Below are 24,740 nucleotides of genomic sequence, written 5' to 3'. Positions count from 1 at the left end.
CATGCACATGACATGACAAAATCTTCAATTTCGTGCCAAGAAAATAGCCATATAGCCAAAATAATTTGAAATATATATTTTTTCCTTTTTTTTCAAAGGAAAAATTTGCACTAGTATAGTAAATAAAAAGCACAATGGTGTTGTAACAGACAGTATATCAAACTGTATGTAAAACATATCTTTCACTGGCACTGCATGCCAACCTGTTCATAGGTTCCGGTGACGGACTGCATGGTCTGACTCATAGCTTACCTTGAGGTGAAACACACTCCTCCAGATATCTCGGTTGGCAGCATTAAAATGAGAGCAACTTTAGACCAGCAGTGAATAAAGAGACGCGCTTTCTTCAACCCCTTTTTTTTATCCTCCTCTTTTCTTATTTCACACTCCAGACCTAAAAGACAAATGGCATGTTGACAGACAGACCACCAAACTATTGTCTATTGTCTTGTTCTCCGCGTCTGTTGCTCGGCATGCACGCAGCCCTGTTCTGTGCTCGCTGAGTTGGTTGTGCATAAACTGGGAGGGAGGAGGAGATGATGAGCTAAAGAGGGAGGGAGAAGAGTTGGAAGATGATGAAGGAACATGAGAGATGATGCATCCATCCTACGTATTGATAGGACTAATATGAGAATGATCTCTTGCGTTTGTGTTGCACGCATACGTTGGATATGTGCGAAGATAGATGGAGACTTATTATAGAAATAATAGCCTAGCTCTTGATGAACGTGAGAAATGGAACGATCCTCCTGGGAAACTATATACAGTGTTAGATCATTATGCAACATTTTTTTTATGATTAATTAGCAATTATCTAATTGTAGTGCAGTTTGCAACAAAGGCACGCCGAGATTTGAGATACAAATGCATTGGCGCAGCATGGCCATTATAGTCAAAACGGCTAGTTTATATGCAGCCACTTTACATTTAAATGGGAATAAATAAAGTAGGAAAATATAGATACCCAAATTCACAGTTTAGAATTTCAAATAAAACGTTTGTTCTACTGTTACACTGTTTTCTTATGCAACTTTAACACTGGGAGAACACTGCCACCCAGTGGCACACTTGCAACAATGCGCATACAGTTAGTTAAAGTATAGTAATTATTACGTTTTTATTCATAGAAGATAATTTCCCCGATTCTCAGCAATAAAACCATAAAACAGTTTTAAAAGCATATGCATCCGTAGTATCAACTGGCAAACTTTCGAGAATAGAAACAGTTCATAATAACTTAACACAAATTTTGCAGGCTATTAGATTATTGGTCACATGATTTCAGTTTCAGTCAAATGCTGACATTTCGGAATAATATACATTTCAGTCATGAAACCTGTGTATTACTTGTAGCTGTAGATGAATGTAAGTAAGTCATTAAACTTAGTAAGAGTATGAATCTAGCCATATCTGTGTGTGAACATATTAATTTGGACTAGTGCGGTGCAAGAGTTAATCAAACCAATTGATTATACAAAATAATCAACAATCACTAATGTAATAAAACAATCGATTAATAATTGATCCCTGTTTTGGGCCTGTCATATAGGTGAACATTTTCAAAAACTAGTGCAAATAGCAGAGCTACAATAATGTAGATCAGCTAATTTCACTATTTCTAAACAACACTGTTAATGTGACAAAGCATAAAATATGGCTTATAGATTTCTTTCATTGATATTTAAAAGGTAAAAAATAAATATTTTCCCAAAAAGTAATCAACAGAATAATCACAAAAACCAAAAAGGTAAATCCATAGTTGCAGCTTTAACAGTTAAACAACCCATTCTGACTGGGCACCCATTTTGGTGTCAGCATCATGTTATGCTTTAGCTATTTAAAAATAGCAGATCTACAAGCTCATATCGCGCCACCGAGTGGCGCGATATGAGCTTGTAGGTCTGCTATTTTCGAAAAATCGAAGAGTGACTGACATTTTTAGAAACTGATCTCAGGTCAGAATGGGTTCATCAGACCAGTGTGTGTCCGACGGAAACCTCGTATGAATCTGATCTCAGGTCAGAATGGGTTGTTGTTTCTGTCACATGATCACATCATGGTTCCAGGTGGCCTCAGACAAAGAGCTGGCCGTGATCCTTCCCCCTCAGCTTTAACCCAGACAGGACGGTATGGGCACTCCGGGCCTGTTCAACAGGAAGTCTCCGTGGTGGTGGTGAGTGGCACAAATCCCGTCCCTGGCCCTCATTCTGTTTGTTGTTTGACTGATTCATGTTCAGATTAGCCTGCCGGCCGCACCGCGCCTCAGGAGCAGTCCTCTGTGTTGGAATGGACTGCGCTGCAGATGGAACCGGCGGCGATGATGACGTTGTAGACGTTGTTGTGCCTAATCCCAGCGTACACGGCACAGCCTCGCGGGGGCGTGGAGGCAAAAGCTCCACCTTGCCCTCTGCTCTGTTAGTCTGGTGGTGGGTGGTCTCTGCAGGGTGGGGGTTCAGTTTCCCTGGCTCTGGAGAGGAGCTACGGCTGCTGTCTGCGCTGTTCTCTGCAGGGGCCCCAGGGGCCTTCCAGGGCTCTGGTCTTGGCTGCCTGGCACCCCCAGCAGGGCCTGATGGGGTGCAGTGTTGGGTTCCCGGGGTGGGGTGTTGTTGGTGGTAATAACGCACCACTGGTTGCCTGGAGAAGTAGTGATGTGGCTGGATCCCCAGAAGAGAGTCTGGCTCACCTATCGGACCAGCAGAAGCTCCCTTTACAGCCAGGACTAAGAGGAGGAAGAGATAAACCAAATGACTTCATACAACAACATACTTTATCTTATACACACAACCACAACAATTGTTTTATTACCCTCCTTTTCCCTAAAAGGATCACAATGGAAACAAGCCTCGAGGCTTAATTGTGTTTTTATCCTTATATTAATTAATTTCAATAAAATGATCAATCAATCAATCCCACTACTACTAATACAAAGATGACACGCAATAAAACTCCTGGGTGAAAAATTAGAATATGCATGCTGGCACAGGGTGGCATGAGCTGCAAACCTCCATGAGGAGCGGAAATGCCTTCCCTCCTCTCAGTGCAAGAGTATAGCTACCTTAGAGTAGAAACCAACAGAGACCCAAATGACCATGAGTTCTACCATAGAGTAGAAACCAACAGAGACCCAAAAGACCATGAGTTTGTGAAACAGCACTGTGTGTAATGTGGTACTGAGCTGGCGCTTGTTTGTGATGCAGTCTCCTGCCTCAGAGGTTAGGCCTAATTGTTCTTGAATTCTTATTTGTAAACTTGGATGAAGTGGGGTTCATCATACCATAGAAACGGGTGAATATTCATTGTATATCCTTACGTTTTAATCATATAAAAGCTTTGGTTTAAGTATGACATATTTTAATACGTATGTCTGATGGCTCTGCTGGTGGTAACACATTACACACAGGCAATATGTCGCTGCATTAGGGGCATGCCGGTCGCACATACATGTCAGAAGCATCAGCGTACCGTTCCCTTCCATGCTACGGCAATAATAGGTCCGAGAGTCCGGATACGGAGAGCTGACATGTCGCATTCAGCGCATCTGAAGCATGGAGTTCAACATTGGTCTACCTTTGCCAACCAATAGGAACTAAGCACTTATTCCTATCATATATAGCTACCAAACAGAATGGGATACATTTCCTATTATGACTTAATTGTTGTATTTACTATTTCTCTTATTTGTCTTCAATGATTTGTAAAGCAGCTGGTTGTTAATCACCAGGTCCCTTAATTGGTGCTGTCTAATCTGGGACACACAACCAGAATACAGACACGCAGAGGAAGGCCGAGGGCTAAAATGTGTCCATTTCATTTAAATGTGTTAGGCTACATACTTATTTGCGAGTGCTGATGACTTAATTTGCTGTTTTTATGCCATTTGTGTTGGCACACATCAGAATTGAGGATGCCAGTTCCCTTGTTTGAATAGCTACATTACTACCGCGTCGCACAAACGCATCAAAAGTATAGCAGATCCGCAAGCTCAAAACGTGGCACGAATCTACACGTTTCGACGCTTGTAGATCTGCTACTTATTGCTGTTTTTTGAAGGGACCTACTGGGTTACGCAAGCCTTCAGAGATGGGCCTATCTGTGATTTATGAAACCAATCACTTCAAAGCGGAATCTATAATCAGAGCGGCACAATTAAAACAAATGCTAGAAGCGGAAAAGAAGAGACACAAGCAGCAATCAGCACGGCAAGCTTTACCGTTAATTAGGTTTTGGTTCCTATGCTTCTCTTGTGTAAACATGGTTCAATAGAAAGGAAAACCACTAAAGAAAGGGTTAAAAGCTAAACTAAGGGTGAGAGCCTACAATTGACTTGACCCACAGCTTGCAACACCAATGATCTCTATGACCCGCCTACCTGCTCCCTCATTGGCTTCAGGGCTGAGCTGGTCCACTGCCTCATTGGATGAAGACTTGTCAGATATATAACCCTCGCTTGACTCTCTCTTGATTGCTCGACTCTGTGGGAATGACACAGTCTGAGTATCAGTCTGGGCACACTTTAGCGGACAGCCGCGGACAGAAGATGCTGTGTTTTACGTCATTTCCGAGTTTTTAGACTGCAGCTGGTGGATGGAAAAGAAGCTCCACCTCCGCGGCTGACTGGAGGAGAGTCTGTCTGTCGCGGCAGTCAGCCGCGGAGGTGGAGCTTCTTTTCCATCCACCAGCTGTCTAAAAACTCGGAAATGACGTAAAACACAGCTTCTTCTGTCCGCGGCTGTCCGCTAAAGTGTGCCCAGAGGGTCTAGGGACCAGGTGACAGCTTTGGAGTAAGACATGGGGAAACTGAGTATATTTCTGCAGACATTACTAGCTAGGAAATCCTACAGCCATTATTATGTAGGCTATAGACTGCAGGATAGAGCATAACTACAGAGATGAGTCTGGGATGAATCTGACTACTTGTTTACAGTTACAGACACAATGCTATTCCAAAACAATTTCAACGTTACAGACAACCGGTATGAGAGAAAGTTAAATTATCGACCAGATACTGTATTATCATAATCATCATCATAATAATTGAAATGAGTCCCCACACCTTTGGGGTATTTTTGTCACAGTACATTAATTTGCACCTACACGAAATGTCCCATTTACCCACTATTAGGAGCAGTTGGGCTGCTATACGGAGTCCAGGGGACTGTTAGGGGTGTCTCGCTCAGGGACGCTTCGACACAACTTGGCGGACCGCAGGGAACGAGCCCAGGATCTTCTGATTCCCATCTAGCTATGGCCTCTCTACCCATCTAGCTATGGCCTCTCTACCCATCTAGCTATGGCCTCTCTACCCATCTAGCTATGGCCTCTCTACCCATCTAGCTATGGCCTCTCTACCCATCTAGCTATGGCCTCTCTACCCATCTAGCTATGGCCTCTCTACCCATCTAGCTATGGCCTCTCTACCCATCTAGCTATGGCCTCTCTACCCATCTAGCTATGGCCTCTCTACCCATCTAGCTATGGCCTCTCTACCCATCTAGCTATGACCTCTCTACCCATCTAGCTATGGCCTCTCTACCCATCTAGCTATGGCCTCTCTACCCATCTAGCTATGGCCTCTCTACCCATCTAGCTATGGCCTCTCTACCCATCTAGCTATGGCCTCTCTACCCATCTAGCTATGGCCTCTCTACCCATCTAGCTATGGCCTCTCTACCCATCTAGCTATGACCTCTCTACCCATCTAGCTATGGCCTCTCTACCCATCTAGCTATGGCCTCTCTACCCATCTAGCTATGGCCTCTCTACCCATCTAGCTATGGCCTCTCTACCCATCTAGCTATGGCCTCTCTACCCATCTAGCTATGGCCTCTCTACCCATCTAGCTATGGCCTCTCTACCCATCTAGCTATGACCTCTCTACCCATCTAGCTATGGCCTCTCTACCCATCTAGCTATGGCCTCTCTACCCATCTAGCTATGGCCTCTCTACCCATCTAGCTATGGCCTCTCTACCCATCTAGCTATGGCCTCTCTACCCATCTAGCTATGGCCTCTCTACCCATCTAGCTATGGCCTCTCTACCCATCTAGCTATGACCTCTCTACCCATCTAGCTATGGCCTCTCTACCCATCTAGCTATGGCCTCTCTACCCATCTAGCTATGGCCTCTCTACCCATCTAGCTATGGCCTCTCTACCCATCTAGCTATGACCTCTCTACCCATTCAGCTATGGCCTCTCTACCCATCTAGCTATGACCTCTCTACCCATCTAGCTATGACCTCTCTACCCATCTAGCTATGACCTCTCTACCCATCTAGCTATGGCCTCTCTACCCATCTAGCTATGGCCTCTCTACCCATTCAGCTATGGCCTCTCTACCCATCTAGCTATGGCCTCTCTACCCATCTAGCTATGGCCTCTCTACCCATCTAGCTATGGCCTCTCTACCCATCTAGCTATGACCTCTCTACCCATCTAGCTATGACCTCTCTACCCATCTAGCTATGACCTCTCTACCCATCTAGCTATGACCTCTCTACCCATCTAGCTATGGCCTCTCTACCCATCTAGCTATGGCCTCTCTACCCATTCAGCTATGGCCACCCCACATATTTAGGTCAGTCCAGTAGAATTACTTTATAAATATATATACTGTATATAGTGTGCAGGGCTGTTATTTCTGCGAAAACATATAGGCTTAATAATATCAAAGAAAGCAAAGCTTTGTGTTTGCATTAACCACTTAAACCCTATATACTTTGTTGGCAAAGGAAAGGAAAGGTACTATGTTTACCCAGGGTAACTGGACTAAGCATCAGATACTTGTTTACAGCCAGGCCCTGCTTATTTCATAGAACATTTCATGGTAGTGGTTCAATGCCTTGTCCAAGGGCACTTCAGCGGTGGTCATTTTTAACGTGTCGGACCGCTGATTCGAACTGGCGACCTTCCGGTATCAAGACAGCTCCGCAATCCGTTCGGCCACCACAGGATTAATACCTGGTACCATCCCTTTTTTCCCTCTACAGTTACACCCTCAAATATATTAACCAAAAGGAGCCAATCTAATAAACTCACATCACATTGCGTGATTCCACGCTTCACATTGTGACTCTGCTATTGTCACTCAATGTTCGACATATTAGTATTCTATACTCTATAGTCTATGGGGTCCTATTAGTATTCTATACTCTATAGTCTATAGGGTCATTAGTATTCTATACTCTATAGTCTATAGGGTCCATGTGGTTTAGTATTCTATACTCTATAGTCTATGTGGTTAAAAGAGCAGTCAGAGTTCATAGCGGCAGAGCAGCAGAAAAGCAGTGGTCAGTGTGTTAATCCTGACAGAATAAGAGCGGGCTAAGCCTCTGGCTGCCCCTATGGCCGATTGGCCGTGCCAAGGTGCTTAAAACAAGCAGGAACTGTAATCACTACAAGCAGCTCGTGCAGCACAACTCTCTCTGTCCTGTGCATACAGTATTCTGTCATCATTAAGACATTGTACATGACCATTCATTGTCACACAAATAATTGCGACCAACGGCAACGATTTCATTGTGTTCTGAACACTGGAACATGTGAATAAAAGTCACATTTCTGCGTGGCTTTTAGGCTTTGAAGTGGCACAGGGCGGATTTGACACATCACCTAAATATACAGAGAAATGACTGACATAACTATATACTTGAAAAAAAGCATTAATAGTAAAAACAGTCGATCCACAAGCTCACAACGCGTCACACCACAATGGGTTGCGAGCTTGTGGATCTGCTATTTCCACTATTTATGATTTTTCTTTTCAAAATTTATGAAAATTTTTCAACATATAGACGATTATGATGACGATTATTCAAAAGTAATTGCGACTATCTCAAATAATTGCAATTAGGCGATTGTGTAATAATTGTGACAAGCCTATAACTGTAGCTACTCCAACCTCATGCAGCAGTTAAATCAATATTAACACTCCGGCCCAGGCCGTAGCGTAACGGTCTGGGCACCGGACTGGTAATCCAGTCGCAGTGTGCCGCGGGTTCGACTCCCGGACCCGACACGGCCTTTACTGCATGTCATCCCCCCATCTCTCTCCCGTTTCCTGTCAGCCTACTGTCTGTCCCTTCAAAAATCAATAAAAGGCGTAAGCCGCAAAAAAAATATCTTAAAAAAAAAAAATATATTAACACTCCGAATGCGGGGTTATTTAATCCATTAATTAAATCATAGTAGCGAAGCACTTTTACCGACGGATCAGACGTCACCCCGGATGTGGCTGTAGCAGCTAAATGTAGCCAAAACACTAGAGAGCCGATCGACAACAACAGGAGTTATGGTTAACCCATTCTGACCCATTTTGGTGTCAGCATCATGTTAGCTATTGAAAAATAGCAGATCTACAAGCTCATATCGCGCCACCGAGTGGCGCGATACGAGCTTGTAGGTCTGCTATTTTTTGAAGAATCGAAGAACGACTGACATTTTTAGAATCTGATCTCAGGTCAGAATGGGTTAATCAGACCAGTGTGTGTCCATTGGAAAACCTCGTATGAATCTGATCTCAGGTCAGAATGGGTTAAATCTAACGCGACTAGCAACGGGATCACGGTGGGCCGTCTGAGACATGATCTTTTCTTAGGATTGGACGGGATGATTTAGATCAAGAGTTATTAACACTTTCATATTTTCGGTCTCATCGGCAAAACGGGGGGGGGAACAGGCGCTCCCAGGCTGTGGAGCGATGCGATCGGCTTAACCTCCGTCTGTTTGATAAAACTTCGTCCTGGGCGCCGCTGGGTTACTAATTGAAACTAAAGGGCGGTGAACTTCGTCCTGGGCTGGGTGTTAACATATAAAATATAATAAATAACATAATTTAGGGCTTAACCCATTCTGACCGGGCACCCATGTTGGTGTTGGCATCATGTTATGCTTTAGCTATTGAAAAATAGCAGATCTACAAGCTCATATCGCGCCACCGAGTGGCGCGATACAAGCTTGTAGGTCTGCTATTTTTTGAAAAATCAAAGAACGACTGACATTTTTAGAATCTGATCTCATCTCAGGTCAGAATGGGTTAATCAGACCAGTGTGTGTCCAGTGGAAACCTCATGTGAATATGATGAGGTCAGAATGGGTTAATTGAATAATTGCATATCATATCACAATAATACAAATCTATCCTTTTACATTGCCCAGCCCTAATTGATTTAGTTCATTCTTACTTCTAGTGAGCGGGGCCGTTCTCTGGACGACGCTCCGTGGTCTGGAGCAGAGGAGGTCTCCAGGTGGGCGGAGGTCCGTCGAGGCGGGGGGGTGTCTGGAAGAGGGGCCGTGGGGGCCGGAGGAGGGTCCGTGTTGGCTCTCTTACGGGGGCCAAACACCTGCTCCTGGTGTGTGACCAGGAACTCCACTATGGAGGCCTGGTAGCTGGTCTCCAGCAGGGCAACCATGGACGAGTCTATGGACACTAGAGGGCGCAGGAGAGTCGGCCCGAACACGATGCCCAGGTTCCCAGAAGTCATCTTGTTCTCCTCGTAGTGCTCTGACACTCTGTGAGGAAGAGGAGAAGAAACTCTGTGAGGAAGAGGAGAAGAGGACATGAAGCGACTGTATGACACTGTGAGGAAGAGGAGAAGAGGACATGAAGCGACTGTATGACACTCTGTGAGGAAGAGGAGAAGCTGACATGAAACTCTGTGAGGAAGAGGAGAAGCTGACATGAAACTCTGTGAGGAAGAGGAGAAGCTGACATGAAGCGACTGTATGACACTCTGTGAGGAAGAGGAGAAGCTGACATGAAGCGACTGTATGAAACTCTGTGAGGAAGAGGAGAATTAAGCTGACATGAAGCAACTGTATGACACTCTGTGAGGAAGAGGAGAAGCTGACATGAAGCGACTGTATGAAACTCTGTGAGGAAGAGGAGAATTAAGCTGACATGAAGCGACTGTATGACACTCTGTGAGGAAGAGGAGAAGCTGACATGAAGCGACTGTATGAAACTCTGTGAGGAAGAGGAGAAGAGGACATGAAGCGACTGTATGACACTCTGTGAGGAAGAGGAGAAGCTGACATGAAGCGACTGTATGAAACTCTGTGAGGAAGAGGAGAATTAAGCTGACATGAAGCGACTGTATGACACTCTGTGAGGAAGAGGAGAAGCTGACATGAAGCGACTGTATGAAACTCTGTGAGGAAGAGGAGAAGAGGACATGAAGCGACTGTATGACACTCTGTGAGGAAGAGGAGAAGCTGACATGAAGCGACTGTATGAAACTCTGTGAGGAAGAGGAGAATTAAGCTGACATGAAGCGACTGTATGACACTCTGTGAGGAAGAGGAGAAGCTGACATGAAGCGACTGTATGAAACTCTGTGAGGAAGAGGAGAATTAAGCTGACATGAAGCAACTGTATGACACTCTGTGAGGAAGAGGAGAAGAGGACATGAAGCGACTGTATGACACTCTGTGAGGAAGAGGAGAAGCTGACATGAAGCAACTGTATGACACTCTGTGAGGAAGAGGAGAAGCTGACATAAAGCGACTGTATGAAACTCTGTGAGGAAGAGGAGAAGCTGACATAAAGCGACTGTATGAAACTCTGTGAGGAAGAGGAGAAGAGGACATGAAGCGACTGTATGACACTCTGTGAGGAAGAGGAGAAGAGGACATAAAGCGCCTGTATGACACTCTGTGAGGAAGAGGAGAAGCTGACATGAAACTCTGTGAGGAAGAGGAGAAGCTGACATGAAGTGACTGTATGACACTCTGTGAGGAAGAGGAGAAGCTGACATGAAGCGACTGTATGACACTCTGTGAGGAAGAGGAGAAGAGGACATGAAGCGACTGTATGACACTCTGTGAGGAAGAGGAGAAGCTGACATGAAGCGACTGTATGACACTCTGTGAGGAAGAGGAGAAGAGGACATGAAGCGACTGTATGACACTCTGTGAGGAAGAGGAGAAGCTGACATAAAGCGCCTGTATGACACTCTGTGAGGAAGAGGAGAAGAGGACATGAAGCGACTGTATGACACTCTGTGAGGAAGAGGAGAAGCTGACATAAAGCGCCTGTATGACACTCTGTGAGGAAGAGGAGAAGCTGACATAAAGCGACTGTATGACACTCTGTGAGGAAGAGGAGAAGCTGACATGAAGCGACTGTATGACACTCTGTGAGGAAGAGGAGAAGCTGACATGAAACTCTGTGAGGAAGAGGAGAAGCTGACATGAAACTCTGTGAGGAAGAGGAGAAGCTGACATGAAGCGACTGTATGAAACTCTGTGAGGAAGAGGAGAAGAGGACATGAAGCGACTGTATGACACTCTGTGAGGAAGAGGAGAAGCTGACATGAAACTCTGTGAGGAAGAGGAGAAGCTGACATGAAGCGACTGTATGAAACTCTGTGAGGAAGAGGAGAATTAAGCTGACATGAAGCAACTGTATGACACTCTGTGAGGAAGAGGAGAAGCTGACATGAAGCGACTGTATGAAACTCTGTGAGGAAGAGGAGAAGCTGACATAAAGCGACTGTATGAAACTCTGTGAGGAAGAGGAGAAGAGGACATGAAGCGACTGTATGACACTCTGTGAGGAAGAGGAGAAGAGGACATAAAGCGCCTGTATGACACTCTGTGAGGAAGAGGAGAAGCTGACATGAAGCGACTGTATGACACTCTGTGAGGAAGAGGAGAAGAGGACATAAAGCGCCTGTATGACACTCTGTGAGGAAGAGGAGAAGAGGACATGAAGCGACTGTATGACACTCTGTGAGGAAGAGGAGAAGAGGACATAAAGCGCCTGTATGACACTCTGTGAGGAAGAGGAGAAGCTGACATGAAACTCTGTGAGGAAGAGGAGAAGCTGACATGAAGTGACTGTATGACACTCTGTGAGGAAGAGGAGAAGCTGACATGAAGCGACTGTATGACACTCTGTGAGGAAGAGGAGAAGAGGACATGAAGCGACTGTATGACACTCTGTGAGGAAGAGGAGAAGCTGACATAAAGCGCCTGTATGACACTCTGTGAGGAAGAGGAGAAGCTGACATAAAGCGACTGTATAGAAGTGGTTCTCAAACATGTTCTCAACACGTTGAATGATCCCTAAATGTATTCGGCCACGGACGGACCCCACATTTTGTGCTTAGGGACACAAAGAGAAAATCCAAGATTTTACAAAATATTTTGAAAATAACCTACGGTATCTGCAAGCTCTCAATGTGTCATGATGCGACACTTGTGAGCTTGTAGATTGAACCCCCTTGGGGGGGTTCCCCAGTCCTCAGACATTCTTTTAGTGTATGTAGGAAATGTCAAGGGCAAGTTCCCATTTCATAAAAAATAAATCCAGACTCAGCTCTCTTCAGTTTTTGTGAAAACGAATCAAATGCAGTTGGACATTTCAGCCCACCTGTGCAGGTGACACATCATGTGATGCAGTGTGCTGTAGCAGTAGGACGGGAGTCTCTCCAGCAGCTGTCGCAGGTTGAGAATGACCTCGTGCACCGACCTGGACGTCTCCACCGTCTTGCCTATTCGGATGAAGTCGTTGTACAGGTCGAAGGTAAACAGGGGCTCTGGAAGCTGTGGGGAGGGAAAAGACACAGATTAGCTCAGAATCAACATGACTTCATGACTTCAAGCACTGATAAATACTCAAATGAATGTTAAATCTGTTCCATTCCCCATGATTTAGAGTGAGCAAGCATATCATGGAAACAGTCTATAAGAACCTGATAGAGGGAATCTTGACTTTTAACATGGTAATGTGGTTTGGCAATCTAAATGTGAAAGGAAGAAGCAATTGCTGCAGCAAATAGTGAACCTAGCCTCAAAAATCTTTGGGAAGAGACAGAAACAATTAAGTTGTATCTACAAGGAAGTACTTCGGGAAAAAAAAGCTGTCAAGGCTTTATTTAATTTTTGGTTTATCTGTTTTAGTTCATTGAGTATTTTTGTTCTCTTTGTTTTTGTATTTTCTGATTTGTGTATTTTATTAATATTGCTGTATATGAATGTCTATTACATTGAAAATGAGGGCCTGCCCCTCAACTGTACTCCGAGTTGAAATAAAGGATTAACCCATTCTGACCGGGCACCCATTTTGGTGTCAGCATCATGTTATGCTTTAGCTATTGAAAAATAGCAGATCTACAAGCTCGTAGCGCGCCACCGAGTGGCGCGATACGAGCTTGTAGGTCTGCTATTTTTGAAAAATCGAAGACACTTTTAGAATCTGATCTCAGGTCAGAATGGGTTAATAATGAAACTGTCAGGATGTAATAGACATTTTTTTAATCTGATCTCAGGTCAGAATGGATTAATTTATGATGATTAGTGTATACCTCCTTGAAGAAGTGCTTGAGGACAGAACTGACGTCGTGGGGTGAGTGTTCCGACAGGTCCAAGTGGTCCCCTTGGGTCTCAAAGGCCTGGACCAGCCTCTGGACGCGAGGCTTCGACCCACTGACACGATACACTCCCTGGGAGAAAGATGGGAGCTTTACTGCTACTGTAGCTGTGCTTAACATCACTAACTGTTAGAAAGATGGGAGGTTTACTGCTACTGTAGCTGTGCTTAACATCACTAACTGTTAGGCGTCTAATGCAATCACATCTACAGCAGCCTGTTCGGCATACGTGGGTCAATAGCAGTGGTGGAAAGAATACTCTACATTCTTACTTGAGTAAAAGTATCAATACTCCAATGTAGAAGTACTCCGGAATACATCCGGAATTCAAAATATACTTGAGTAAAAGTACACATACTTCAAAATGACAAAAGGTACAGTGCTTGATTAAATGTACTTTACACCAGGGCCGGGGACCCCCAGAAATGCTTTGGCCATGTCTCGGGACCCCCGCCCCGCCCCCTCCCGACCCCCAATATAACTTTACTGCTACAATAACCTTAATAATAGAGACAATACACCATAAATAAACACTGAAACCTGATATAATCATTAGGGAAGGTGTATTTATTCACACATAGTACTATGTGTACTATATGTAAACTCTTCATTTCTATTTCCCAGCCATTCAGTTGCAAAAAAATATATAATAATTAATTATTATTAAAGGGAACCCCTGCTTTACACCACTGTGCATACGTGCGTCAATAGTACCTGGACATCGAGAGCGCGGCTCTCGATTTCCTCCGTGCAGCGACGCACCACAAGGGGCACCTGGTGCCGGCTGTGCCGTAGCAGCATGGAGAGGCCCACGCCAAACAAGACCCCCTTCCTCTGTTCACACTCCATCTGACACACCTCCAGACACTTCCTGTGGACGGCCAGCGGACACTGACCACAGCAACAGAGCACGGAACAGAAAAACATTCAAAAAGAATGATCCTGTAATCCAATCTGTTTTCACAGATTGGTAATAAGTAAACCATCCATCTTTGAAAGGTTTTATATAGTGTGTTAGTGTGTTATATAATGTGTGTTATATTATATCTCTCCTCTATGGCCTCCTATACCTCCTCGCACTCGATCCCGTTCACCACGATATAGGTGTCACACTGTTTGCACTTGACCATCTTGCTCTTCATCTTCCTCAGTCGGTGTGTCAGCGCGGCCCGGGATGGCGTGCGCACCTTGCTCCCCAAACCGTTGGCTTCCACGGAGGAATCCATGCTGTCTGAGAGCATGAGGAGACAGAGAAGGCACCATTATAAACTGTGTAGTAAAAGTATTTTTCGCAAATGCCTAAATCTTTACCATTATATTATTAAAACCCGGAAAACCTCTGTCATTTTAGATTTTTAACCACTTTAACCATTATTTTACACTTTGGATATTCAAGATATAGATCTGCTATTTTAGAAAAACTTGAGAATATGTGAAAACCTTTGAATATTTTGATTGAAGTGAAACTGTTTCTTTCCTTCTGGGGGTCCCTGGAACAAAATATTCTGAAATGGGGGCGACCAAATACATACAATGTTGGGGTTCCTTGACATTAAAACGTTTGAGAACAGTTTTAGGACCGTTTAGGATTTAGAAGACATCTGTAGAATCGGCCTCTGGTCTTCATGGGTCTTAAAAACAACAAACCAAACCAACCTGATTCAATGTCCCGTTCGTCCAGGTCTTCTGATGACATCGTCCCAGTGGACGGGGCTTTAGGCACCATCCTGATACAATGAGCTGGAGAGGGCCAATATATAAATGTTTAGCACTCATTCATTTTAAAACACCGGCATTCACAAACACAACGTTTTGGCCATGCCGAACACTGTGGAGTGGAGCTGAGCTCTTTGCTCTTTCACGCTGTATCATTATTATTGTTATTATTATCATAATTAGAGATGTCTGTATCGGTATCGGAAAGGTATCGGATCAGCTCTTATTTGGTCATATCGGGTCATATCGGTATCGGCAAATATGCCAGTCTAACAGATACGACACAGGGGTAACGGGTTGACACTATGGCAGGTAAATAAAATGTTGGGGCATGTGGAGTTTGCTTTGGAGTTGCCCAAACTGCAAGTGCACATTTGAGTGAGGAGTCTGCTATAAATACTACACAACACTATTCCCGGTCGGTGGACTTCAAAATAAGATTTTTTTTTCTTTTTTTATTATTATATATATTTTCTGGTATCAGTATCGGCTAACACAGAAATTGTGGTATCAGGATCGGATCGGAAACGAAATAAGTGTATCGGGACATCCCTAATTATAATGAGGACGAAAATGAGGAGACATTTGCTTACCGGGGCTAGACAAAGATTCCATACTGTCTCCCAGACTCTCACTGTCACTGTAACCCATTCTTCCTGCAGAGCATCAAAACAAAATGAGGGGACACTTTTCCAAAGACCTGGATGTGTAAATAAACAGCACATTACAGGGCATTTCTACAGGGACGTCTTACTGTAAATGTGCCGTCTGCCATCCAGGCTGTCGTCCAGCAGGGAGAAAGAGTCTGGCAAGGTGCTGAGGGGGTTACTGGTCTTCCTTTTTATCTTCCCGGATCTTTTATCAAAGGAACAGTAGACAAAAACACAGACGGATTTTAGCTTCACTGTTTTGAGCGTTATTGGAAGGACAGCTTTTACTACCACTACATCTCAGAGGCAAATATTATACTTTTACAATTATTTGAAAACTGTAGTTACCAGTAAGATGCCCTGAGGACAAGAAGCGACCTCTCACTGAAGGGCAGCCCTGAAGGGCAAGGCTGCGCTGAAACAACAGGTCTGGGAATGCCAACATATGGACCTTTCTTTTCTTCTATTTTTCCATTTTGGGGCTGGGTAGTGCGTAAAATGTGTGTTAATTAGTGAGGCCAGGCGGGGCCTCGGCCAGTTCAGTTAGGGCCCAGGTAGGGCCAGGCCTTCATTTTCAGGCCTGTTAGTTTTCGCCAGCTGCCAGGCGCAGCTGCGCTAATAACTTTGGGGGCGGGTCCGTCGAGAGCTTGAATGGACAGGTATCAGTCAAAAGGGACGGACGGACAGGCGGACGGACGGACTGACAGGTTTTCATAGTAATCTGGTTGATTATTATTGCAAAACCTACATTAAGCACTTCAGCCTTAAACCTTTTGGCCATTTGAAAATAGACGATCTACAATAGACAAGCTTGTAGATCTGCTATTTTCAAAATATTCTTTTGACATTTTATACATTTGAAAACTTGTGACACGGGATATTGCACATAAAGACTGCTTTCTGCTTTTGGTACTTTTAAGTACATTTTGACAACCATAACTTTGTACTTAATTAACTTAAGTACATTTCTAATGCCAGACGTTTTACTTGTGACAGAGTATTTCTACACTGCAGTATTGATTTATTTTACTAAGTAATCATTCAAGTACTTTTTCCACCAATCCGTCTGTCCCCGACAACTGCTGAGACCTTCAAAAGAGATAGTGAGTCTAGACGAGCATACGTACCCTTTGCCTACGTACTCCTGAAAGGTGAAGGTTTGTAGAGCATACCCTTTGCCTACGTACTCCTGAAAGGTGAAGGTTTGTAGAGCATACCCTTTGCCTACGTACTCCTGAAAGGTGAAGGTTTGTAGAGCATACCCTTTGCCTACGTACTCCTGAAAGGTGAAGGTTTGTAGAGCATACCCTTTGCCTACGTACTCCTGAAAGGTGAAGGTTTGTAGAGCATACCCTTTGCCTACGTACTCCTGAAAGGTGAAGGTTTGTAGAGCATACCCTTTGCCTACGTACTCCTGAAAGGTGAAGGTTTGTAGAGCATACCCTTTGCCTACGTACTCCTGAAAGGTGAAGTCTAGACGAGCATACCCTTTGCCTACGTACTCCTGAAAGGTGAAGGTTTGTAGAGCATACCCTTTGCCTACGTACTCCTGAAAGGTGAAGGTTTGTAGAGCATACCCTTTGCCTACGTACTCCTGAAAGGTGAAGTCTAGACGAGCATACCCTTTGCCTACGTACTCCTGAAAGGTGAAGGTTTGTAGAGCATACCCTTTGCCTACGTACTCCTGAAAGGTGAAGGTTTGTAGAGCATACCCTTTGCCTACGTACTCCTGAAAGGTGAAGGTTTGTAGAGCATACCCTTTGCCTACGTACTCCTGAAAGGTGAAGGTTTGTAGAGCATACCCTTTGCCTACGTACTCCTGAAAGGTGAAGGTTTGTAGAGCGTACCCTTTGCCTACGTACTCCTGAAAGGTGAAGGTCTGTAGGGGCTGCTCCGGAAGGCGCTTGCTTAAGATGTACTGCAGATAGGGTTCCCCGGGCTCCACGGGTCGGCATATCATCTCCAGGTTGTGGTAGCCCAGGGGGACGGCCTCTGTCTGCTGCCGCTGGTAGTAGAACATGTTGACTGTAGCCTAATGCAGAGAGAACACGTTTTGGGCCAAGCCCTTTTTCATACTCAGCATATCTATCCACAGCTTCAGCTAGATATAAAATATAAACGTAGATTTTTGATTTCAGATGTTATTAATACATTACCGTCCCGACATTACCAAACGCAACTATTCAGCTAAAATAGTTAAGTCAATGTTTAGTTAAATACTGCACGGTAAGGAATTCAACATACATTTTAATTATGGTCATAAATCAATCAAGGGTCAACATTTGGCTGGACTTTTAAAACCAATCAGCAATAGAAAACGCAATGGTATGGCAACAATAATAAATCTTTACGTTTTGACAAAACATGAAAACACAATCATTGTCTCCACCAGGCCGAAGGCATGGGGGGAGAGTATGTTTTGCACTCCGTCCGTCCGTCCGTGTGTGTGTGTGTGTGTGTGTGTGTGTGTGTGTGTGTGTGTGTGTGTGTCCGTGTGTCCGTGAGCAGCTAATCTCGGCCACCGTTAACCCGGTCGATGCCACATTTTGCACACACACTCCCTGGATGCCAACGATGAACCTCTGCCCCAAACTTTCCACAACGGCCTGTTATAGCGCCACCAGGAGGCAGCTTTGTGCAAAACAAGTTTTTGCACAGTACACCTACAGATTTTGTCCAAACATCACGCAAATTGGTACACAGTCTCTCTAGAGCCATTCAACGAAACCGGTCTTTCAGATTTCTCACACTCCATCCTGATTGGTTAAGATTGGCTTCCAAAGTTCACAGGAGTGCTCAGTTTCAAACAAAATGCTGCAAATCATGAACACATCGCGTGATTTCCGTGAAATTGTGCACCCACATTCCCACTAGGCCGAGGACGAAATGCCACATGAACAATTTCAACTCAGCCTCAAGGTGGCGCTATAACTGGCCGAAAAGTGTTTTACCTCTAACTGCACGGATCTGTGGATAACTTTGTATGCCAACTCCCTAGAGGCCAAGGAAAAACCTTTGTCTGGAATTTTTCACATCTGCTCTTTATAGCGCCACCAGGAGGCCCACATATGTAAAACACATTTTCTATTATTACTCCTTCAGATTTCATCCAAATTTCACGCAAATCGGTACACATGATCTCCATAGTCATGTGATCAAGACAGGTTTGTTTGATTTCTCATATTCCATCCTGATTGGCCACGATTGGCTCCTACAGTTTTCAGGAGTAGCCCGCTTTGTACAAATGGCCACAACTCCTCAACGCAGCGTCCGATTGCGATGAAACTGTGCACGCATATTCCCACTAGGCTGAGGAAGGGCACTTTTTCTAGTTTTCACTGTGTTGTATCTACAAGTATCTCAAGCTAGTTTCAAGCCATACTGAACGGAATCCAATAATGGCTTCTTTGAAAGTCAAACAAAAAGAATAAAGCAGCCGGCAGAAATATCAAGTACGGTAGTCAATGGGTTAAACATGCCAGACCAGCAGAATGGTTTCCGCCGGACACACACTGGTCTGATGAACCCATTCTGACCTGAGATCAGATTCCAAAAAATGTCAGTCGTTTTTCGATTTTTTTCAAAAATAGCAGACCTACAAGCTCGTATCGCGCCACTCGGTGGCGCGATATGAGCTTGTAGATCTGCTATTTTTCAATAGCTAAAGCATAACGTGATGCCGACACCAAAATGGGTGCCCGTTCAGAATGGGTTAATGTTGCTTGTTACATAGAATGTGGAATATGCTTCCTGAATGTCACACCAACCTCTTTGAGCACGGTGTCTCCCTGACAGACTGAATGTCACACCAACCTCTTTGAGCACGGTGTCTCCCTGACAGACCAGCTTAATGTCACACCAACCTCTTTGAGCACGGTGTCTCCCTGACAGACCAGCTTAATGTCACACCAACCTCTTTGAGCACGGTGTCTCCCTGACAGACCAGCTTAATGTCACACCAACCTCTTTGAGCACGGTGTCTCCCTGACAGACCAGCTTAATGTCACACCAACCTCTTTGAGCACGGTGTCTCCCTGACAGACCAGCTTAATGTCACACCAACCTCTTTGAGCACGGTGTCTCCCTGACAGACCAGCTTGCGAATGTGAGAAATAATGACATCTTTGGCCTTCACCAACTCATCCTGTTGGAAGCGGGCATCGTAGACGCCCTGCCTGTAAAGGCCCTCCGACTCCGTCATCTGGAGGAGACCGAGAGATAACATCAATGCATAACGTACTGCATTATATAGACCGAGAGATAACATCAATGCATAACGTACTGCATTATATAGACCGAGAGATAACATCAATGCATGACGTACTGCATTATATAGCTGACGTACTGTAGAAACTCTGCTAAATGCATACATTGTAAAACTGTTTTAAATAGCGACAAAATGATATCACTGTACTTGACGTGCATCATTAAGCTTCGTAAGCCTAAAGCCACATACATTATAAACATTTTATGCTGAGGGGAAGCATGAGCCAGGCAATGTAAATGGTGAGAAATGCATTCGAGCACCGTTATTAATTCCCGTAAAGCATGAATTATGCGGTTGCTTTGCCGAGTGTTATGGTAACCAATAACCATGGAGAGAGCCAGTGGCCTCTCTGGCTGTCTGCTTGTCTCCCATTTATTGTTTTATATGGCTATGACATATATTGTTTGTCAGTATGCGTGCCGTGGTATTGGCTGTATAAAAGCAATTACACATACATACATTACATGCATACATAATATGCATACATATCACATATGATCACTGTGGTGATTATTATAGTGCACAGAACTGCACACAGAATGTTCTTCTAATGTGCTTTTAATGACTTGCAGCAATGCCCAAGCAACAATAGAGCAACAACAGCTCCAGTGAAGTTTCACTACAAAAACATCAATTTGTGGTTCACTCCCTCTCATAAAAAAAGAAAAAGAAAATACATAGTCTACAGACAGTGACAAATTTAGGGAGAAAGCGTTTCTTAGTAAGGTGCTGGGTCACCACAAGGTATCAAATGAAAGGAAAAACCAACATAAAGTGTCTTAGTAAGGTGTTAAGCCACCAGAACAGCTGGTAGCAAATTGCCTTGGCATAATTTGTCTATGGACTGTCTAGCACTGATTCTCAACTTGTGGGCCGGGGACCAATGGTGGGCCGTGAGGATATTTAAAGTGGACCCAAAAATAATTGACATTGCATTGTCATCCTGGAAGTTTATTTCTGTTCGCTATGGCTCAACAATGGAAAGTCTGGGGGAATGAGAGATATTTCCTGGTCTAAAGCGCTATAAAAATGCAATTCATTATTATTATTATTATTATTATAGGATAAACTCAATCACACTTGATTTGCAATCAAACCAAATCAACTTTGTATATTGAGTTGTGGAAAATATGTGAAGAATGACTCATCTGACCATCACACTCTGCATTGTCATCCTGGAAGTTTATTTCTGTTCGCTATGGCTCAACAATGGAAAGTCTGGGGGAATGAGAGATATTTCCTGGTCTAAAGCGCTATAAAAATGCAATTCATTATTATTATTATTATTATTATAGGATAAACTCAATCACACTTGATTTGCAATCAAACCAAATCAACTTTGTATATTGAGTTGTGGAAAATATGTGAAGAATGACTCATCTGACCATCACACTCATCCCCTCCCCCCCCCCACATTGCTTTATACCAGTCACATGGTATTTATACCTCTTAAATCAAAAGACCATTGGTCTTTGTAACAATGTAGTTTATACTACTATAACACCCCTCTCTTTGTAGTTGTTGAAAGGTCTACTCTGTTTAGTTTAGTTTAGTTTATTTAGGATCCCCATTAGCTGTTACACCTACAGCTATTCTTCCTGGGGTCCTCACAGAATAATATACATAAAAAATTTGAAATAAGAACAACATTACAGATATCACAAAATAAATACATTAAAGCATAACAACCATGCAACAACCGTGCATTCACTCTAGATTACATTAAAATAAACAGAATTACAATTTACCATATATATAAAAAGTCCTTCAGTCTTTTCTTAAAATGCCTTTTACCCTTAATTTCTGTAATGCATACTGGTAGAGAGTTCCAGAAAGTCATTGCCCTGTACATGACTGTATTCTTCACACTAGTTTAGTGGTTAGAGTGTCCACCCTGAGAATGGGAGGTACGGTTCAATTCCCCGGCCGGGTCATACCAAAGACTAGTAGAAAGTGACTGTTTTCACACGAGATGGATTTCAAATGTCTAAATGTCCACTATAGAGCACCGAAGTCTGACGTCACTTCCAGTAGAGGGCGTCAGTCCCCAGGTTCATGTATTTGTTTAGTTGCATTGAAATCCCCATTGAGGCGATTTTAGATCGCCTCATATAACAACTGTGTTTGAAAAATAAACATGTCACCCCGGCCGCTTCACTCATATGGATATGAAGAATCAACTGACTGAGAGAAAACGATAATGTTACTGCTGCTGAATTAGTTAGATTTTCGCTAGAAGCAGACTGTATCATATATGAGTGACTGACTGTTGCAAACGATACAGAGACACCTTCCCGACAATAACGCAGAGACAGCTTGTTTATTTTTGGACCACAACGCTTATAGTAGACGATATTAAGATCACCCCATGTTATTCTCCATAGAGAAATTACTTCCGCGAACCAGGGGAATCGTCGGGATGAGCGAGTTACGTCAGGACTTCGGTGCTCTATACTCCCTGGCTGCACGTTGGTCACATGAAAACGGGGTAATTCTATCATATCATATTTCACCTTGGTCTGGGCTTCATCCCTGGACTTCCTGGTCTTCTTGTCGATGGTTTTGTGTCCACTCGTATCATCTACAACCCGAGCCTTCTCCAGGTCCTCACAGCGCTGGAGGTACTGGTGCCGGGCCTTCTTCAGAGCTGACTCTGCATCATTCTGAAAACACACACACACACACACACACACACACACACACACACACACACACACACACACACACACACACACACACACACACACACACACACACACAGAACAGACTGTGCTCAATGAATGGAACATACAGTACTTCCACATTGACATTAATTCAATTCAAAATATTAATTCAAAGTTAAGAAAATAAAATACTCTTTAAGAAAAGAGTATTTTAAAATATAGAGAGTTAAGAAAAGAGTATTTTAAAATATAGTTAAATCACTCTCAGTAGTATCATTAAAAAAAACATTACTGGACGCTAAAGGTTGCTAAACAACTCACCATCTTCTTTTGTTGCTTTGTCCACTGTTCCTTAAACTCTCTGCGCCACTTATCAAGCTCATTCCTCTTGGCAGCCAAGGCCTTCAGACAAAGACACCAGATCACAAACAGACATTACATACAGCCAAGGCCTTCAGACAAAGACACCAGATCACAAACAGACATTACATACAGCCAAGGCCTTCAGACAAAGACACCAGATCACAACACATACATTACATACAGCCAAGGCCTTCAGACAAAGACACCAGATCACAGACATACATTACATACAGCCAAGGCCTTCAGACAAAGACACCAGATCACAACACATACATTACATACAGCCAAGGCCTTCAGACAAAGACACCAGATCACAACACATACATTACATACAGCCAAGGCCTTCAGACAAAGACACCAGATCACAACACATACATTACATACAGCCAAGGCCTTCAGACAAAGACACCAGATCACAACACATACATTACATACAGCCAAGGCCTTCAGACAAAGACACCAGATCACACACATACATTACATACAGCCAAGGCCTTCAGACAAAGACACCAGATCACAACACATACATTACATACAGCCAAGGCCTTCAGACAAAGACACCAGATCACAAACATACATTACATACAGCCAAGGCCTTCAGACAAAGACACCAGATCACACACATACATTACATACAGCCAAGGCCTTCAGACAAAGACACCAGATCACAACACATACATTACATACAGCCAAGGCCTTCAGACAAAGACACCAGATCACAGACACATACATTACATACAGCCAAGGCCTTCAGACAAAGACACCAGATCACACACATACATTACATACAGCCAAGGCCTTCAGACAAAGACACCAGATCACAACACATACATTACATACAGCCAAGGCCTTCAGACAAAGACACCAGATCACACACATATACATTACATACAGCCAAGGCCTTCAGACAAAGACACCAGATCACAGACATACATTACATACAGCCAAGGCCTTCAGACAAAGACACCAGATCACAAACATACATTACATACAGCCAAGGCCTTCAGAGAAAGACACCAGATCACAACACATACATTACATACAGCCAAGGCCTTCAGACAAAGACACCAGATCACAGACATACATTACATACAGCCAAGGCCTTCAGAGAAAGACACCAGATCACAGACATACATTACATACAGCCAAGGCCTTCAGAGAAAGACACCAGATCACAACACATACATTACATACAGCCAAGGCCTTCAGAGAAAGACACCAGATCACAACACATACATTACATACAGCCAAGGCCTTCAGACAAAGACACCAGATCCAGACAGACATTACATACAGCCAAGGCCTTCAGACAAAGACACCAGATCACACACATACATTACATACAGCCAAGGCCTTCAGACAAAGACACCAGATCACAGACAGACATTACATACAGCCAAGGCCTTCAGACAAAGACACCAGATCACAGACAGACATTACATACAGCCAAGGCCTTCAGACAAAGACACCAGATCACAGACAGACATTACATACAGCCAAGGCCTTCAGACAAAGACACCAGATCACAAACATACATTTTTACACGTCTCTACAATACAAGCCATGCACAGTAAAAACCCAAGTGTTTATTTATTTGGAACTTGGCCATCTCTCGGTTCTCGGCTCCATTTGTACATTCTTAGGAGCGTAACACTAGGGATCTTACTGTGTGGGTCCCTTTTTTGCTTCCTATATGATGAATTCCTGTT

The 24,740-nt window shown here is 43.8% G+C and overlaps 2 protein-coding genes across 2 annotated transcripts in view; both read right to left on the bottom strand.

Annotated features, from left to right (window-relative positions):
- Positions 1–296, bottom strand: part of lmx1al (LIM homeobox transcription factor 1, alpha-like) — a gene marked incomplete at its 5' end in the record, with an annotated part of 37,322 nt that extends 37,026 nt beyond the window's left edge. The window contains one exon of the mRNA XM_083780886.1: positions 253–296. Coding sequence (XP_083637012.1) covers positions 253–296 — 44 coding nt within the window. The remainder of the gene's footprint in view (positions 1–252) is intronic.
- Positions 297–2,036: 1,740 nt separating this feature from the next.
- gmip (GEM interacting protein) overlaps positions 2,037–24,740 on the bottom strand; it is a 35,387-nt gene continuing 12,683 nt past the window's right edge. The window contains exons 8-21 of the mRNA XM_083779397.1: positions 22,990–23,070; positions 22,519–22,668; positions 19,802–19,939; positions 17,586–17,770; positions 15,836–15,943; positions 15,682–15,740; positions 15,013–15,112; positions 14,443–14,599; positions 14,087–14,263; positions 13,307–13,444; positions 12,373–12,545; positions 9,182–9,509; positions 4,370–4,472; positions 2,037–2,719 (exon numbers count right to left, since the gene is read on the bottom strand). Coding sequence (XP_083635523.1) covers positions 2,073–2,719; positions 4,370–4,472; positions 9,182–9,509; positions 12,373–12,545; positions 13,307–13,444; positions 14,087–14,263; positions 14,443–14,599; positions 15,013–15,112; positions 15,682–15,740; positions 15,836–15,943; positions 17,586–17,770; positions 19,802–19,939; positions 22,519–22,668; positions 22,990–23,070 — 2,544 coding nt within the window. The 3' untranslated portion in view covers positions 2,037–2,072. The remainder of the gene's footprint in view (positions 2,720–4,369; positions 4,473–9,181; positions 9,510–12,372; positions 12,546–13,306; positions 13,445–14,086; positions 14,264–14,442; positions 14,600–15,012; positions 15,113–15,681; positions 15,741–15,835; positions 15,944–17,585; positions 17,771–19,801; positions 19,940–22,518; positions 22,669–22,989; positions 23,071–24,740) is intronic.

This window comes from Protomyctophum parallelum (assembly GCF_964188405.1).
Source record: "Protomyctophum parallelum genome assembly, chromosome: 13".
Taxonomy (NCBI): Eukaryota; Metazoa; Chordata; class Actinopteri; order Myctophiformes; family Myctophidae; genus Protomyctophum; species Protomyctophum parallelum.
Note: the sequence above shows the minus strand (reverse complement) of the source record. Positions and strands in the feature narration are given on the sequence as shown.